Here is a 16,562-nt window from a genome sequence, read left to right on the forward strand (position 1 = left end):
CATCATATTATCACCACCATACAGTTCCGTAGTTTTAAAAAACATGGATAATTATGTATTTAAGACCACTGCTTCAGAATTGTAATTAAACAGAACATACTTACCAAATGCTAGTGGATGAATAAGCTCAATCCAAGACCAAAATGTTAAATTAAAGAGTGAAACCGTTTCTAACAGACATTATTGATGTGCAGCTCAGACAAAAACGCACATGCTCATCTTTGGTGCCGAGCCAAACTGCAAAACGGCAGAATCATGAAACAAGAAGGGAGCTCACACCTCTTTAAATCCTACCACGTTATTCACAGCAATCAAGTTGGAGCATTTTAAAAATTAGTTGTTTCAGCTCTCACTCTTTCAATAAAAAGACAATGTTTGACCATAGTTATTTATTGAACAATAACAAAAAGAAAACATTGTATACAAAATGTGTATTTAGGGGATGAAGAGGGTCTTTAGTCCATTCTGGCCTTGAGGGTACGTGTGGTAATCTTGTCTTTCTCACTGCCAGAGGAATCAAAGTAGTCCAGCATTACAATCTATAAAAATGTCAAAGTTTATTTTAAAATGTATAGTGTTTTGTATCACTACTTACACAACATGTACAACCACTCCCATTCCCGACACAGCATCCCTGTCCACTGCATTCAGCATTGCCTGAGAGATTGTCTCAAAAAGGTCCTCTGGTTCCTGCAGGTGTCAGATACAAATGATCAGTCATCAAGAACAACTTGTTTTTCCCCCCACAGTATCTGCCATATTGCTAACAGTTACTTTAACATACATCTGGCTTCATTGTAAAGATTTTGAACATAGGGACACCTAGACAGCTTTACAACTATGCCTACTGGGGCCACAGAGCATGAACCTCAGACAGGTTTAGTCTTGAATAATCAGCCAGTGTACTAGGATTAGATTTTTAATTGATAGCTTAAGTAAAGCTGAGTCACAGACATGGCACTATAAACTAAACAAAGATGGCAAATGTCATTGGTCACTCCTGCAAGTAAGCTGAACCAATTAGTACCTGTAACTGCAATGGACCATTATGTTCAGGGAATAACTTTAACATTTCTTTTCAATTGTAAAAAAGTGCTTTAAATAATTTTCTTAAACTTGAGTTTGTGTGAGGCTCATTTTCGGTGACTTCATACTGCAGTAAACACCTGTTTAAACAAACTGAATAAAATGTAACTTTTGATGGCATTACAGATAATTCACGTTGCCAAACGTTAACGTTGCTTTCTATTCAGATCACAGCAACCCTATAACAAAGTGGCAAGTGCCCCATATTATTTAGATGACAGACAAGACAGAGCTTACCATGTCTGGTTCCCACAGCGATTCACACATGCCATACATCTGCTCGGAGCAAGTGCCGCTCACAACAAAGTCTTCTGTCACCATGGGACAGCCGATCAAATCCAGTGAGCAGATGAATGGTTCAAAGGTCTTGGGATCCAGTCCGGCAATGACAGGTTCGATGTAGTATGGTCCAAACCTAACAAAAGGACCAGAAATGAAAAAAGGTTGTCCGCCCAGTCAGGCAATGCACGCAGATCTATTCCAAGACTGGAAACGGCACAAAATTAACTCACCTCCTTTCATACAACAGGTTAGACACCATGCTCATGAAGGTCTTGGGCTTGATTTGGCGACCCTCCTTCAGTTCATAGAGATTCAGTCTGAACTTAAGTCTCTGGGAACTAAACAACAGACATCCAGTCAATTATCCCAAAAGCATGCATCTACATTAAGTTAACTTTATACGTTTTTTGAAAAATGCTGGGCCCAGGCTTGGATATACTCACACTGTCTGTACGTCAGTGGCCAGCCCGGCCAGGCCGATGTACAGCTTGTCTCCCATGGGGAAGATCTTCTGGAAATCTGTGGTGACCATTTGAGCCTGAATGCCAAATCTACGATCCGATGCTATGGCCACACAGTTCTTCCCTCGCATGGCCATGACGGCCCCACCATTGTAGGACATGATAGACTGTGGGTCAAGGGACATGATTGTTTAACATCTCATTTAGAGTACAGACTATGACAAAACAAGGTATCATAGTCAGAGGCTAGCCGAAAATTGCAACACTAGATTTTATTTTAATCGGATGAATCTAGGGTTGCAATACCTCCCATAGGCAGCCAATGCATCAAAACAGTTTTTTGCTATCTGATTGTAATAAACAACTTCAAATTCACCTATATTGAGGCTGTATGGAAAGCTCGGAGTATCCTCTTTCTATCTGCAAAGAGTTTCTTTCATACAAATCCACCATAGACATGTTAGGAGCTACTTTCTATGAAGAAATTGGCTTCAGGTGATTATTTTTTCTAAGAGCTGGAGTTTGGAAGCGCTTGTGGGAAGTCACTCAGCGGTCCTGTGTACCAGCTGGTTCTAAATGTTACATAATGCAGGAGGCAGCGGGACCCTGCGTAATAGATGACAAGCGCTTCCGAAGTTCAACACTTAGAAAATAAACCATGTCTGCTTGGATTTCTTGACAGAAAAGAAATCATAACAAATCTACAGTGGATTTTTCAGAAACAAACACTTTGCAGATAGCAAGAGTAAATTCCAAGCTTTCCATACAGCCACAATATTGGTGAGTTTGAAGTCGTTTAATACAATCAGAAAGCAAAAAACTGTTTTGATGCATTGGCTGCCCATGGGAGGTATTGCAACCCTAGATTCATCCGATTAAAATAAAATCTAGTTGCAATTTGCGGCTAGTCAGAGGCAAAGGTGAGACATTATCCTCTGCAGTGGACACCGAAGATCTTTTCATGTCAGCAAATACTTAGTGTTGACTCTTAACCCATTTAGGCCTAACCTATAGAATAGGGCTAAATCAGAAATTAGCCTACAAAACAAATATGTTGCTACATACTGTACATGTACAGTAAGCCCCTCCCAAACAGCAAAATGTGTTCCCGGTTAAAGGGGGTGCAAGTGAAAATAAGTGTTGAATAGCCCAAGCTGTATACTTCCAATTCAATTTAAGTCAAAGTAGCTTTATTGGCATTGGAAAACATACTTCACATTGCCAAAGCAATGATTCACATAGGAAATTAGGAATCACTCACTGCAATAATTGCTATATAGTATTCAATAACACAGGTCTCTACAGCTCATTAGAAAACAGAAAATATATTTCCCTGTTATTTAACAATCTCTAAAAGGATTATTATCAGAATATAGAGCAGTCACTTTTTAATTTACGTTTGGTTTTAAACAAGTTATCACTTACAGTACCCTTAACTTCAGAACATTAAGAAAATAGTTTCACAGAGAGAAAGATAAAACAAACAGTTGCAGTTGCTTGCTTGAGAATTAGCATGATTTATCAAAACGTTGTCTAACAGTAAAAGATCATTACTGATAATATAAATACTAATTTACACACGTGAAATGTCCAGTAGTGAATACCGGTTGGACAGCTAACTATCAGCACCACATTTCTCCAATTGTTTTGTGATTACTGTGCACGGCTTCTTAAAACACAACTCCTCATCCATAATGTAACAATATGACAGATAAACAGGTAAGTCTGGGTTCAATAAATTATCAGTGACTGTAAAATAAGTCAAGTATGATGACAATGCAGGGGTAATAACGTTAGCTTAGCGTGCTACAGCTAAGTTAGCTTAGCCGAACATTACCAAGTAACAGTATGCCCAAAAAGCTATTTGCAATTTAATTATCGCACGGTTTAAAACGTAATATATTCTGCACATTCTTCTTACCATTGTGCAACAGGTCGAGGTATATGCCCAGTTAGGAAAACTTGTTTTATTTGAATGATGTGAATGACTGGTCCCACAGTGACTACACGATTTAGAGAAACATCAGATCAGACTAACTTCCGGTTGAGCCTACAACGTCACCATCTGCTTAACCATGATTGGCTGGTTGAACCCTGTGTCAAGTGTCAGAGCTGGTTCTGGTTTGGTTGAAGCGTGCTAAAAATGAAATTGAAAATGAATCTACAGATGATCTGTTGTAATCTCAAGTGTACACCAGTCATAGATGCTGTTTGTTCACATAAAACCCAATTGTGCCAAGACCAGTCTGCTAGCCTCTAAAAAAAAAGAACTTCTGGGAACTCAGATTAGCTAGCCTCCTATTTAATAAAGAAAATAGGTGCTGTTTTGTATTATAATTCGTACAAAACGGTGTAGCTGAATCCTTCCTGATCCACTTTGGCTCATGTAGAGTGAATGGGAGAGGGCGCCCAGCTTCATCCTCATCATCTCCTGAGTCGGGGCTAGTGATGACAGTATTTTAATCTAAGGCTGGATCGCTGACCGTAGTACAGTTGTCTATATGTTCAACTTTTATACCGTTGCTCTTGGGCAGAAACATTGTTACTTCATATTTCAAGTCAATGTTTTGTTTATTTCCCCCATCAAACATGAGTGTCACACAAAAGTAGTGAAAATAGAAGATGCAAGGCGTTTTAGACAAGGTTTCCATCCGACAGCGACTATATTCAAGCTATAATCAAAAGCACAAAACAAAGAACGGTATTCCACTGTATCATAATGCAAACATTAAAAATTCAAATAAGTAAACCTAGACCTCGGGGGATAAGAGAGTAAAATGTCTATTTGACAATGAGCGTTGTTTGAGTGCAGTTTGAACAACTAGATTCCTGAGAAAATATATTAAAAACTGAAATTCTGAAGAGTTAAGAGATTGTGATGGCCTCTTATCTTTTATTATATCTCAGAATCAAAAGAGTACACTTTATCATACTTGTACAAAAAAAAAAAACATCTGAAATAAAAGAACAAATCTAAAATTATGGAAATAATTTGAACAAGGTTAAGATATGCATCTGCCTCTAGAATGACATGTATCCCTGCTTAAATCAAGAATGATCCCTGCGAAGTCTTTGTTTCTATACAATAAAGTTAAAATGCAAGGAAGAGTGGATTGTGTAATCTCACTCCACCTTTATTTTGAGTTCATACACCACACTGTACAGCAGGGTTCCCCAATAGGCGGCCCGCGGGCCATTTGCGGCCCGCAGGGGGCTACTGTCTGGCCCACACCAACCCCAGTAATAATGGTGGTATAAGAGCAGCAACAACACTAGTATATCGTCGTTGTCGGGTGGAAATCTCGTATCTCCAAATTTGTACGTTCTTTCGCAAATCATACAAGCCGTCGCACAAAAGTAGTGAAAACAGCAGATCTACAAGCACACAACGCCTCGCGGTGCGAGGCGTTGTGTGCTTGTAGATCGGCTGTTTTCACTAGTTTAAATCATTTTTAAAATGATAAATGCAAAACGAATGGTTTTGGACATACAAGATTTTCACCCGACAACGACGATATCTGAACTGACGCAGTCGCTGGAGTAGTGGGAACGCCACCGTGTGGCACTCGGCTTGGTACCCTAGACATAATTTGGCCCTTGGGGAAAACTAATTGGGGAACCCTGATGTACAGTATAACATTTTCTGCCTTCATCTCCTCATGAAGTTCTTCTCCAGAGAAGCTGGGGTCCTCTGTATGGAGTGGATATTCCTCTTCACCCTGTCCTCCAAGGAAGAGCTGGAAGCACTCTCCAACTTCATGTTGCTGCAAGAACCAAAGATAAGCCAACATTGAAACTAAGCACACATCAGGGAAGAAATCAAGACAAAGGCAAGTAAGACAACCTTAAAAATGTAAGTATGTAGTTTGTCCAAAAAATAGATTCTAAAATATCAAACATATCATTTTTTTGTCTGGCCCTGTTACAGATGTTGTCCAAAAATCATGCAGATCGGTACACAGTATCTCTGTAGCCATTAAACGAAACGGGTATTTCTTACATTGATGCTCCTACATATTATCATGTAAGCACCAGTTAAAGTTACTTTCCATCCCTCATATACTGTGTGCACAGTGCACACCCCATAACCCACACTGCACATCATTTCGGAGCTCATATCTTTGAACGGGTAAGGGCTAGTATATATAATTATGTACAATTGAAAACTTACTGGATGAAGCCACTGCCAGCATGACGATCATGTTTCTGTTTGACATCTCGTTCTCGCTCCGTCTCCTGTTCATCTTGTCTCTTGTATCTTCTTACATTAGTTTCCCTCTCCTCCTCTCTATCCTTGGCAAAGCCCATCATCTGCTGCCTCTTGCGCTCCTGTTCCTCAGCAGATAGACGTCTACAATAGACAGAGGTTAAGTAAACATGATGCTATGACTCAGTGTGGCAGCTCCAAATAATCCTAGTGCAAGGGGTTAAACAAATGTGTCACTTGTCAACATCAGCAACTACAGTCAAAAATTAAGTAGTGACTTATGTTCCCAACAAGTTAGGTCTTTATTAGGAGTATTTGATAATAAAATGGGCAGCTCCAGTCACACAATCGGGTTGGTTAAGAATAGTGATATAATAACCATACCTTAAACCTTAACCTTGAATTTTCAATCAAATGGGATGTCCCCTGGTTTTGAGTAGTGTGGTGGTGGCTTATAGATTAAATACATTCATTTTGGTGATACTATTTGCTTTTACACCATAACCATAGGTATGAAGTCTAACGTACAATTCGTATATCACTATGCTCCTAAGAAGAAAAGAAAAAAGAAGAAATAAAGAAAAAAAAAACATTGAGCTACAGAGGATAAAGCAGTGCATGTCTCCAGGAAAAAACCCTGCTAAAAAAGGACAATGTGCCGACTGAAAAATCTCTGCTTTGCTTCAGGCGAAACAAAGCTGTGATACGTAGCTAAGGACCAGCTGTATGTGAGTCATTGCTTTTTCTTTTCTCTTTTTGGAGAACTGTGGGCTCTTACTTAGATGTGTGGTTGTTCTGTCTGTGGTAACGCTCCTTCTGTGGACTTGGCGCTCTCTTTTGGACCCTCCTGTCGGATCTATCCAAGGAGTGGTCTTCTTTGCCATTCCTCTGTGGTGAGCGAGAACGGCTGCGCCCCTCCTGACGCCCCTCCTGACTGGAAGGAGCTGAGGATTGATGAGGTCTGCCAGAATGGAACTGAGGGGAGAAGAAACAGAAACCCAACTTAAAATGATCTGCTTCTTTGGCCAATATTTACATCACCATCACATGACAGTCATGAACATTTGAATTCAATTCAGAAAACAATCCTTTCACCAGGGACACATTTTGCAGAGACTTTTCAATCCAACCAGTGCATTGAACTGCATCAAAATAAATATACTGTAACTTTGACACAAAAAGCTCATATCAAGTTTAATGTGTTGGATTGCCTATCTCAAGCAAATGTCAAGTCACTGCAATTGCTTTTCATACCGTACTTAAATGAATGGAAACCAGTGGCTTCCTGGAAAGTAGACAAAATGCATTTGAAAATCTAACAAAAATGATGGTAAGTGATGGTATACTTTGGAAAATTGTCAGTAATGTAAGGTACACATAAGGTACTCGTGGCCAGTAGTCGTGGGATAAACATGCAATAACATTGGTGTGGTCCTTTAAGACATCGAGATGTGCTGCCTACTGACCTGTAGCCCATAACCAGGATGGTGACGTGAATGAGATTTAGTATCTGCTGAAGAATCCTCTTTTGATTTTGACCTGAAAGTAGATAATAAATCCAAATTAATTATAGCTAATTCAATGCAGCTTCCATGAGAAGTAAACACAACAGTTTGTCATTTAAATCTATATTAGAAAAATCATTAATATCAATTTAATGAATCCGTTCAATCCAATAGAATGAAATACAATAAAATCATCTGTCCCAAATATGTTTGTATAGCGTGAATAGCGGACAAGTACATTTCTAATGTTAATTTAAATGTATAAAATATTGTTCCAGCTAATAGTAATAATGTGATGTCATGCTGCACCTGTGTTTTGTGTCCTCCTCTGCCTCCGAACTTGAACTGGTGCTCCTTTTCTTGTGCTTCTTCTCCTTTCTCCTTTCCCTTTCCTTTTTCTCCTTCTTATCCTTCTTTCTCTTCTTTTTCTTATCTTTCTTTTCAAGGTTGTGGCGTAGCTGGAAAAAGAAAAAAGCACATGGACACATGTGCCAGAAAGTATTAGTGTTGCATATTCATTTAAACTTAGTTATTCTTTTATTAGATCTACAAGGTCACATGTCACACTGCTACACATTGACTTAAGGCTACTGAACGGTCCAAATGGCCTCTGCAAAATACTACAATTTGAAATGGATTCTACAATGTAACTGTAGCCTAATGTAATATAAGAAAACTTTACATTATCCCTTTACATTATCTCACCATTTCTTTGATCTTCTTCATCTTCACTGGGTTGGTGAGGACTTCTCTCTTTTTTTCTTCCTCCCGTTTCCTTTAAACAATGTTACAGGTAATTGCAGGGAAGACAATTTCAATCACTTACAGGTACAGACAAGGGGGGGGGGGATAGTTTGTCAATACCAAAGAAGGTGCTGCTAACCTGATTTCAAACAGAGGGTCTTCCCTAATCTTAGCAGCCAGGTCAAGGTTAGAGGCAGGAGTAGACGGGTTGAAGATGGAGCCAGGCAGGAGGCCCGTTTGGGAAGAAGGACCACTCTCAGCTTCCTCATATTGGTCAGTGATCTGCTTGTCAATGGGACGCCCCAGCAGATACTCATCCCGGGACACCTGGCCACCTGGGCCCTGGTACATCCAGTCCAAGCGGTCATCTTTCTTCCTATACGAGCCAATAAAAGCCACTTATTAGAACCTAACCATCACACTAGCGAAATAAACTTGGATTTGCCTTAATAATGGTCTACAAGCAACAAAAAAAAAGAAAAGAAAAAGACAAATATCACAGTGTCAGCAATAGGGTTGGGATCTTTTAGGATTTGAACGATTACGGTTCCTTGGCGATTCCCGTTAATGATTCCTAGGGGGTTCCAAATGTCCCCTTACAGGTTTGTAACTCTGCGTGTACACAAATGGACCCTTGCAGGTCCATTTGGTTCCATTTGTACACTCTCAGAGTTATGATGGTCCTTGAAATTATAAAGTTTGAGAAACCACCGGTATTGTAAATGTATAGCAGACATTAAGTCCACATAACAAGCTCGTGATAAGACCCGGTTCCAAATGTGATGGAACCAACTCCGGTTCCTCAGTGTTGGATCCGGTTCTTGTGGTTCCGGACCCCAACCCCAGTGAGAAACAACTAACTAGGCCAGTCACAATTACAACATAATCGTCTAATCGCAATTATTTCACATAATCGCAATTACTTTGTCATAATCGTCATAATCGTTACCATGTTGAAAATGTTTAATATATTTTCAAACATGTTGAAAAATTGTGGAAATAGCAGATCTACAAGCTCACAGCACGTTGCATCGCACGTTGGGAGCTTGTAGATCAGCTATTTCCACTATCACTGTTCTTTTTGAAGTATAAAGTTATCAAATATGTCAGTCATTTCTTTGTATATTTAGGTTATGTGTCATATCTGCAATGTGCAACTTCAAAGCCTACAAGCAAATGACAAAAACACAATTAAATAGTTAATCGCAATTATTTGAGTGACAATCGTCATGTAAAATGTCATAATCGTGACAGCCCAACAACTAACTTGAGAGCGCCAGATTCCTGTGCAAATTTGGTTATTTCTTCTCGCGCTCGTTCTTCTTTCAGCTCCTTCTGCAGCTCTTCAATCTTCTTCCGCTCTGCCTCGTGTTTCTGTTCAGCCTTCCATACCCGCTCTATGTTTTTCATAGTCTGGGGGTGCCAGCTCTTCTTCAAGTTCTAGGAGACAATACAATAATGATAATTAATTGACTGCAGTGGTTCTCAACCTGTGGGACCAGGGGGGGGTCCCCAAATTATTAATGATTAACTTAATGTGCAACATTGTTCTCTCACTCAACAGTAAACAAACCAATATAAAGTTTAATTGTCTAGACAGGGTTTATACACATTTCTAAAGTGACAATTTAAGGACTTTTTACTACCTCTAAAATTACAAATTAAACATTGGCCAAATTGTCAAATATTAGAGACAGAAATTGTGAAAATAGCAGATCTACATGCTCACAACCCCTTGCAACGCCAGGCGTTGTGAGCAGGTAGATCTGCTATTTTCACAATAGAACAGTGTTTTATACGAAAATATAATGCCTCAACTCTTAGTACTCGTCAGGGTGGGGGGTCCCCAGTTTTAAAATATGATTATTATTTGGGGGTCACAGCCTGAAAAGGTTGAGAACCACTGATTTACTGTACAGTGTGATATGATTTTCTTTTAGAAAACACTTCATCCTTATAACTGTAGTAAGAAATTAACATTTTAGACTTAATTTCAGAATGTATGCCTGTGTACAGGCATTTATTTGGGTTAATTTAATGTTATATATACATCATCATAATAATATTGTATTCACACGTGGAACTATGACTGATAGAATCACACAAAAACAAAGAATTTGTGACGGCAACGTTAAGATAATCACACAGATTAGCTTGTGTTGCTATAGCTCATACTTACGAGGTCCCCGCCTCCCATTTTGGCAAGATCGTCGAGCCGTCCAACAGAGAATAGATAAAGATAAAACTCCTCTTTAACACGCTCGTTGTTAAAGCCCGTAACAATGTCAGGGGAATAGTGTAAATGTAGTTAGACAATCTAAATTAACGAGCGAAACGAACATACGCCGTCCATGTTGTTTACTTCCTGTAGCATAGATTCACTTCCTGGATCATGCCGGATGGGGAGGATCTTGTTGCTAGGACACATGGTTCTGAAAGTGCGGTCCGGGGACCCCCAAGGGTCCTTGATGGGGTTCCAGCTAACCTCGCCTACCAGGCTTTCTCCCGAGAGAGAGCCTGGTGTTCGTTCACAACAGAGCGTTTGGTTTCCGCCTAAAGCCAAGGAAGATCAAAGAAGGAACGGACACCAACGTCATTTTCGTCATTTCAGGCTCCATGGGACGCCGCCATGACACTTTGGCCACCCAAAATTAACATTAGCGTCTATGAGCACTTCGTCACTTCCGCCACCCAAAAGTGGCCACCCGGCGTGCCAACTTCCGGGTGTTGTCTGTTCCTTGTAGATATTCCTTGCCTAAAGCGCGGAAACCACTAGAAGCGGCGTCGCTTTGATTTGGTTCCCTCCGTTTGTTTCCCCAATCCCTTTTAAAATGCTGGAAATGCTACGTAGTCTTGCCAGTCGCTACGAGTTGGATTAAAAGATGCACATACCAAACGAATTTTTCGAAAGCAAAACTACGCCTCATCAAGGTGTTTATTAGGTCGGCCCTAAAAGTATGTCCTTGGGTGCAGGGGAATATTTTGGGTTAAAACTGAATCCGGTTGATAGTTCCGGCCAAAGCGTAGTCCGTCTAGGACTACAACATGACGTAAAGTGGTTTCCGCTCCCGACCGGATCAAACCCCGTAAAGTGAAGTGATCCCAGACTAGTTCCAGCCAAGCCAGGAGGTCCAGAGCAAAATGTGTACAAATCTTGTATTGGGTATGGGGTTCGGGTCCCTGTCCCTGACACAAAATATTATATGATCCAATAATTTCCTAAGCTATAATATCAAAATTTGGCAACATTAGTTTGAATTCAAAGTTGATGATAAATGTAGCATGATAATGATGATGATGATCATAATAATAATAATATTAAATGATAATAATAATGATGATGAAGATGATGATGATGATGATGATGGTGATGATGGTGATGATGATGATGATGATGATGATGATGATGATAAGAATAGGCTAATAATAATTCACCTGAGGTACACCTGCCTACATCATTATCCTGTTCTGACGATTGTTTCTATTTTAATGGGTATTTGCCCAAATAAACTAAGTAAAATGATCTAATTTGCAGTGAGATTTAGTCACTGAGGTATAACAGCCTCCTTTAGTAATTTTCCCACTCAGTCGTCAAACCTGCAGAAGCCCTGTAGATGGTGGCATAGTCATACTGGAAGATATGACTCAGTAATAAGACAGAAATGTTCACCTTTGGCCTTCCAAGAGCATGGATAGACTTTGACCAGTGGTTCTCAAATGTTTTCAGGTCAAGCACCCCCAAATTAAAATGTATTTGGCTGAGGACCCCTATATTTACTGTACTCTGTACTCTGTCCTTGTTTTTCTTTTTATCTTTTTTATACTTCTCTGTAACTTTGTAAATAACCTTATACTGCTGTGCTGCCTCTGGGCAACTAATTTCCCCCCTTGGGATAATAAAGGTATCTATCTATTTAAAAACATTTGTGCTAGGGACCAAGATTTGTGTTTTTCTTTTTCTTTTTTCTTCCATTTTGCCAAAGACCCCTCGGTCTTTGAAGGGTTTCTTCAAAGGCCCCTGAGGGTCCCTGAACCCCATTTTGATAACCACTAGTTCTGACCTATCATTTACAGTAGGCTACTGGGGAGCCTCCATGGGGTATTCTACATGAGGTGCTATAGCCAGTTGGACCTACAGGACTGTATTGGTACATTTCCTATTCTGAACAAAACATATCTAAACAATTTTTTCTTCTCTACTGGATACTGCCAATCAGTAGTGTAAAGCAATGAAATACATTTAGGCTACTCTTCTTAAGTTCTTTACTTAAGTACAATTTTTAGGTATTTTTAATTTATTGGAGTACTTCCAACTTTCAATCATTACTTTAACTCTACTAAGGCAAATATTGTACTTTTACTTAATTATTTGAAAACTTTGTTGATCTGCTATTTTCAAAGGTTTTTCAAAACTTGTGAAATGGGACTGTCTGCATAATCAGTATTTTTCTTGGTACCTTAAGTATATTTTTGATGCCAATACTTTGGTACTTTTACTTAAGTAGGCCTACATTTTGAATACCGAGTTTGTACTGACAGAGTACTTCTTCCATCACTGCTGCCAATGTTTGTTTTTGACTTGCAAACTGAAAATCTACATAAAGTGTTAATACTTGTATGTTGGTGTTGATGGTCATATAAATAAAGATTTGAAACATAGTCACAGAATGTTGCTGTTTATTTCACAAAGAACATTTAGATTAAATGCAAGCAACTAAATAGTGGTATTTAAATTATGTAATGTTTAAAAAATATTTTATTATAGTCTCTACAACTAAAACATTATACTACAGCAATTGTAGAAAAACTGTTATCAATCTAGTCCAATTGACCAACAAAAGAGACAACCGTTTTATGTCTATTTATAATAATTATGTCAACCAAACTAGACATTATTATAGTCAATAGACAATAATTGACTAATACATAAGAATTCTCTCATTGCTTAAATTCTATACATAAATACAGAAATTACGAACCTACGAAATTGAAATTCCCCAACATATGAGATAGAAATCTCAACCTAACATCTGTGATGATTTATGTACACCCTAATAGTGTTGTATTGTTTACTACAGAACTACTGTACAACAGTAGATACATACCCATTTGCTTATTGGCGAATATAGTTATCTATCCATACAGTAGCAAGCAAACCACATAAATGCAGTTAGGTGGTGTATTGTGAATTGATTGAAATCAAGTTATGCTCACATTAATCTTTAACTCATAAGAGTGCGTGGGAATATATACTCTGCTGTACCACAAAGTATAAATCAACTTCACAAAGCTTATGGGTTTAAGACTCCCTAGGTATGCACTTTTGGTACTGCAAGGCACATGGGAAAAATGCATCCACCATTATCTTTGTTTTTGGATAGGCCTATTACCCAAATATTTTCATTTTACTTGTGCCGTTTCTTTTTCCAGGAAGTGAATGTGATATTGTTTATTTATGTTTTTGGTGTCTTATAATCCCGCAAGGGATGGCTCCTATGGCAAGACACGAACATAAAAATGCATTCATTCATTCATTCCACCAAATGGCATATAATATGATGTCATATTTTTTCTTTTATTTATACTGCAAAATTGCATGCACATTTTCTTCTTACATGTTGATTCTCCACAAACAGAGGAAATTGTGCCTCAGCATAGTATTTTGTTGAGGTGAATATAATTTCACGGTGTAGAACATCGAAGAGCACAATTGCCAATTAACAAAACAGCTTTTCATAAAAGTAGCTGAGAGATGAGGCCCTTCAAGTCCTTTGATGAGGATTTTAACTTTCATTTGATCTGACAGACTAACGGATATAAACATATCCAGTGGATGGAATTTATATGTAGAGGTACCTAAATTATCACGCATAAACATCTTCTTGTAGAGCCAGGATAATCTGGGAAGTGAACCCAGTAAAAAAAAAACACTCCTTTTTGTCTTGGTCCACTTTCTCCTGGGTGCTTCCGTGCTTATTCCTATTCTAACAACACTACATGTTTAGGGCAGTGGTAGTGATCTTGGGAGATTATTAGAGCCATGATAATGCAGTCAGAATTAATATATTTTGTTTCAGTCATGATTTCATAAATACAAATTATTTTTCAGTTGAAAAGCTGAGTCTTAGTCCAACATATATTCATATAGGCTACTGTATACGTGTATATATTGACAGCACACTGCAATAGCAAAAAAGGTTCACTTCACCATTTTACTGCCAATTTGTGTGCTATTTCGTGCCAGTGACACTGACTGATTTCTTTGAATTCGAATCTTGCGTTTCCAGTGTCTCATCATGTGTACAGTAGGCTACTCATAAAGACAAGATAATGTTAAAACAGAGAACAAATAGAGAAATTGCCCCTGTCTTATTTCTCCATTCATGCTGTCTTTGAAAAACAAAAACAAAAATCACTGACAAGGAAAATGGCTGTTTGAGATAGAATTCTCTCCAAAATATCAAGTAACAGATTTTGTTACTTGGCTACATTGTAAACATGATAACAAGCCACCTTCAGTTTAAGTCTTTCCAAATGTTTTTGGATAGTCTTCACTAGCAGCAAGCGTTTAGCTCAAGCTTGGTTGCTCCACTTTCCAATCGGACATGAACACTGAAGAAGGCCTTTGTCTTCAGATGTGTGTCTGTGTGTAATTCTGAATATATTTAATAGCATTCTTTCAAGCTGGAGCGGAGGGCACAAGACCGAAGGGGATGGAGGCGTTTCATCGATGGCCTATGTTCCTAAGGGAATTTAAAGGCCTAAGTAAGTAAGTTTCATCTGTGCTACTACATTTTGAGAATTGCAGTCCTTACTTAAGACCTAATCTGTATTCTGTGTAAGCCTATTGTTCTATGTGCCGTCACAGATGCCCAAGGAAATAGAAAGAAGCTGTCTTCAGTCCAGAATTTATTAAGAAATATTCAAACTTTGTTCTATGGCCTATCTTAAAACTATGACACCCCACCACTAATAGAAAAGGCTCATAGTCAACTGCTAGCTGAAAAGTCTTTTCTTAAAGTAAAGTAATTAAGTGGACTGCCCTGATACACTCGAGACTGGGTCTGTCTCGCACTTCAGCTTAAGCGGCGGCTCTGTGGCATCCGTTGGAGATACGTGGGAGGCTGAATGAGGAGGCGTGGGTGTATCAAAGCCCTTCTCCATCCTTCCTTCACCATTCACTCTGTCTTCCCCGTGTCCGGGTGGGGATTCATGTGTGCGCATGTGCTTGGCCAGGTGGTCGTTGCGCATGAATACACGGGGACATAGAGCACAACTGAACTTTTTGGCTCCAGTGTGTGTCTGCAGGTGGCGCTGCAGTTCATCAGAGCGAGTGAATCGCTTCCCACAGAAGAGCCAGTTGCAGACAAACGGCCGATCTCCACTGTGCCAGCGCAGATGAGCCTTCAAGTGGGAGGTCTTGGCATAGGCTTTGCCACATCCAGGAATATGGCAGTTATGCATGTGCTTCCTCCTGCTGTCGTCAGTGCTCTGGCCTAGCTGCTCAGCGTGAACGCAGTTAGGGCAGCGGCACACAGCCTGGCCGGATCCCCTGGAGGAGGAACGCCGTTGAGGTTTTGGTCGAGCGGCGGCAGCACTCTCCTGAGGTTCTTCCAGAGAATATGACTCTTGCTGTAGCATTTCCTGACCCATTGGCTCCATCTTGAAGCCATCTTGTGGGAAAAGGTGAGAAGAGTGTGAACCCGGGCCCAGTTGAGCCGGGGGGAGGTTACATAGCTGGCTCTCAGAGCCATAAGGCTGCAGCCCCATGGAGCTGCCTGAGGGTAACCCAACGCCCTGCCCTGATTGGAGGTCCATCCAGCTCCCTGGCCCAGTGTGGAGGTCCCACCAGGAAGGGATGTTCATGTCTTCTGAACTGCCACCTCCGGGTGCTGTTCGTAACCAGGGCTCATATGGGTGGGCCATGAGCGCAGCTGTTGCAGGTGTGAGATTGGTGATGATGATAGCGAGGACTGCAGATTCACTGTAGTTTACACGGCTGAGTTGAGAAGATTACCACATGGTCTAATAGTTGCGCAGGGAAAGTATCTGAAAAGTAGAAAACAAAGAATAGACAAATTGTTATTTCTTCTACAAGATCCACATTTCAGCTGCCTTTCTGATCTGCTTGCAGTTTAAGAAACACAGCAAAATCTTTCAACCACATGCAACAGTTTTGAAGATTAGAGAGCTTGAGGTCACATCCACCCCACCCCCCACCACCATCAACCTGGCTGAAGAACTGATAATGTAAACCTATACAACACAAGTCTAAAA

At 39.8% G+C, this 16,562-nt stretch overlaps 3 protein-coding genes across 3 annotated transcripts; all 3 read right to left on the bottom strand.

Annotated features, from left to right (window-relative positions):
* Window positions 1-374: 374 nt before the first annotated feature.
* Window positions 375-3,863, bottom strand: psmb3 (proteasome 20S subunit beta 3). Its single transcript, XM_080722864.1, has 6 exons — window positions 3,751-3,863; window positions 1,812-1,996; window positions 1,599-1,706; window positions 1,324-1,501; window positions 596-690; window positions 375-504 (listed from the first exon to the last, which is right to left on the bottom strand). Exons 1-6 carry the CDS (start codon window positions 3,751-3,753, stop codon window positions 456-458), a joined length of 618 nt encoding a protein of 205 aa, XP_080578990.1. The 5' UTR covers window positions 3,754-3,863; the 3' UTR covers window positions 375-455.
* A 747-nt stretch (window positions 3,864-4,610) lies between these two features.
* On the bottom strand, window positions 4,611-10,633 carry cwc25 (CWC25 spliceosome associated protein homolog). Its single transcript, XM_080722848.1, has 9 exons — window positions 10,465-10,633; window positions 9,553-9,725; window positions 8,425-8,661; window positions 8,247-8,316; window positions 7,851-7,999; window positions 7,503-7,575; window positions 6,815-7,011; window positions 6,001-6,180; window positions 4,611-5,593 (listed from the first exon to the last, which is right to left on the bottom strand). The coding sequence occupies exons 1-9, from the start codon at window positions 10,480-10,482 to the stop codon at window positions 5,479-5,481; spliced, it is 1,212 nt and encodes a 403-aa protein (XP_080578974.1). The 5' UTR covers window positions 10,483-10,633; the 3' UTR covers window positions 4,611-5,478.
* Window positions 10,634-15,314: 4,681 nt separating this feature from the next.
* sp6 (Sp6 transcription factor) lies at window positions 15,315-16,211 on the bottom strand (the record flags this gene model as incomplete). Its single annotated transcript, XM_080722691.1, has 1 exon — window positions 15,315-16,211. One exon carries the CDS (start codon window positions 16,209-16,211, stop codon window positions 15,315-15,317), a length of 897 nt encoding a protein of 298 aa, XP_080578817.1.
* Between the last annotated feature and the right edge of the window lie 351 nt (window positions 16,212-16,562).

The sequence above is a fragment of the Nannobrachium achirus genome, assembly GCF_963921795.1.
Source record: "Nannobrachium achirus genome assembly, chromosome: 3".
Classification (NCBI taxonomy): Eukaryota; Metazoa; Chordata; class Actinopteri; order Myctophiformes; family Myctophidae; genus Nannobrachium; species Nannobrachium achirus.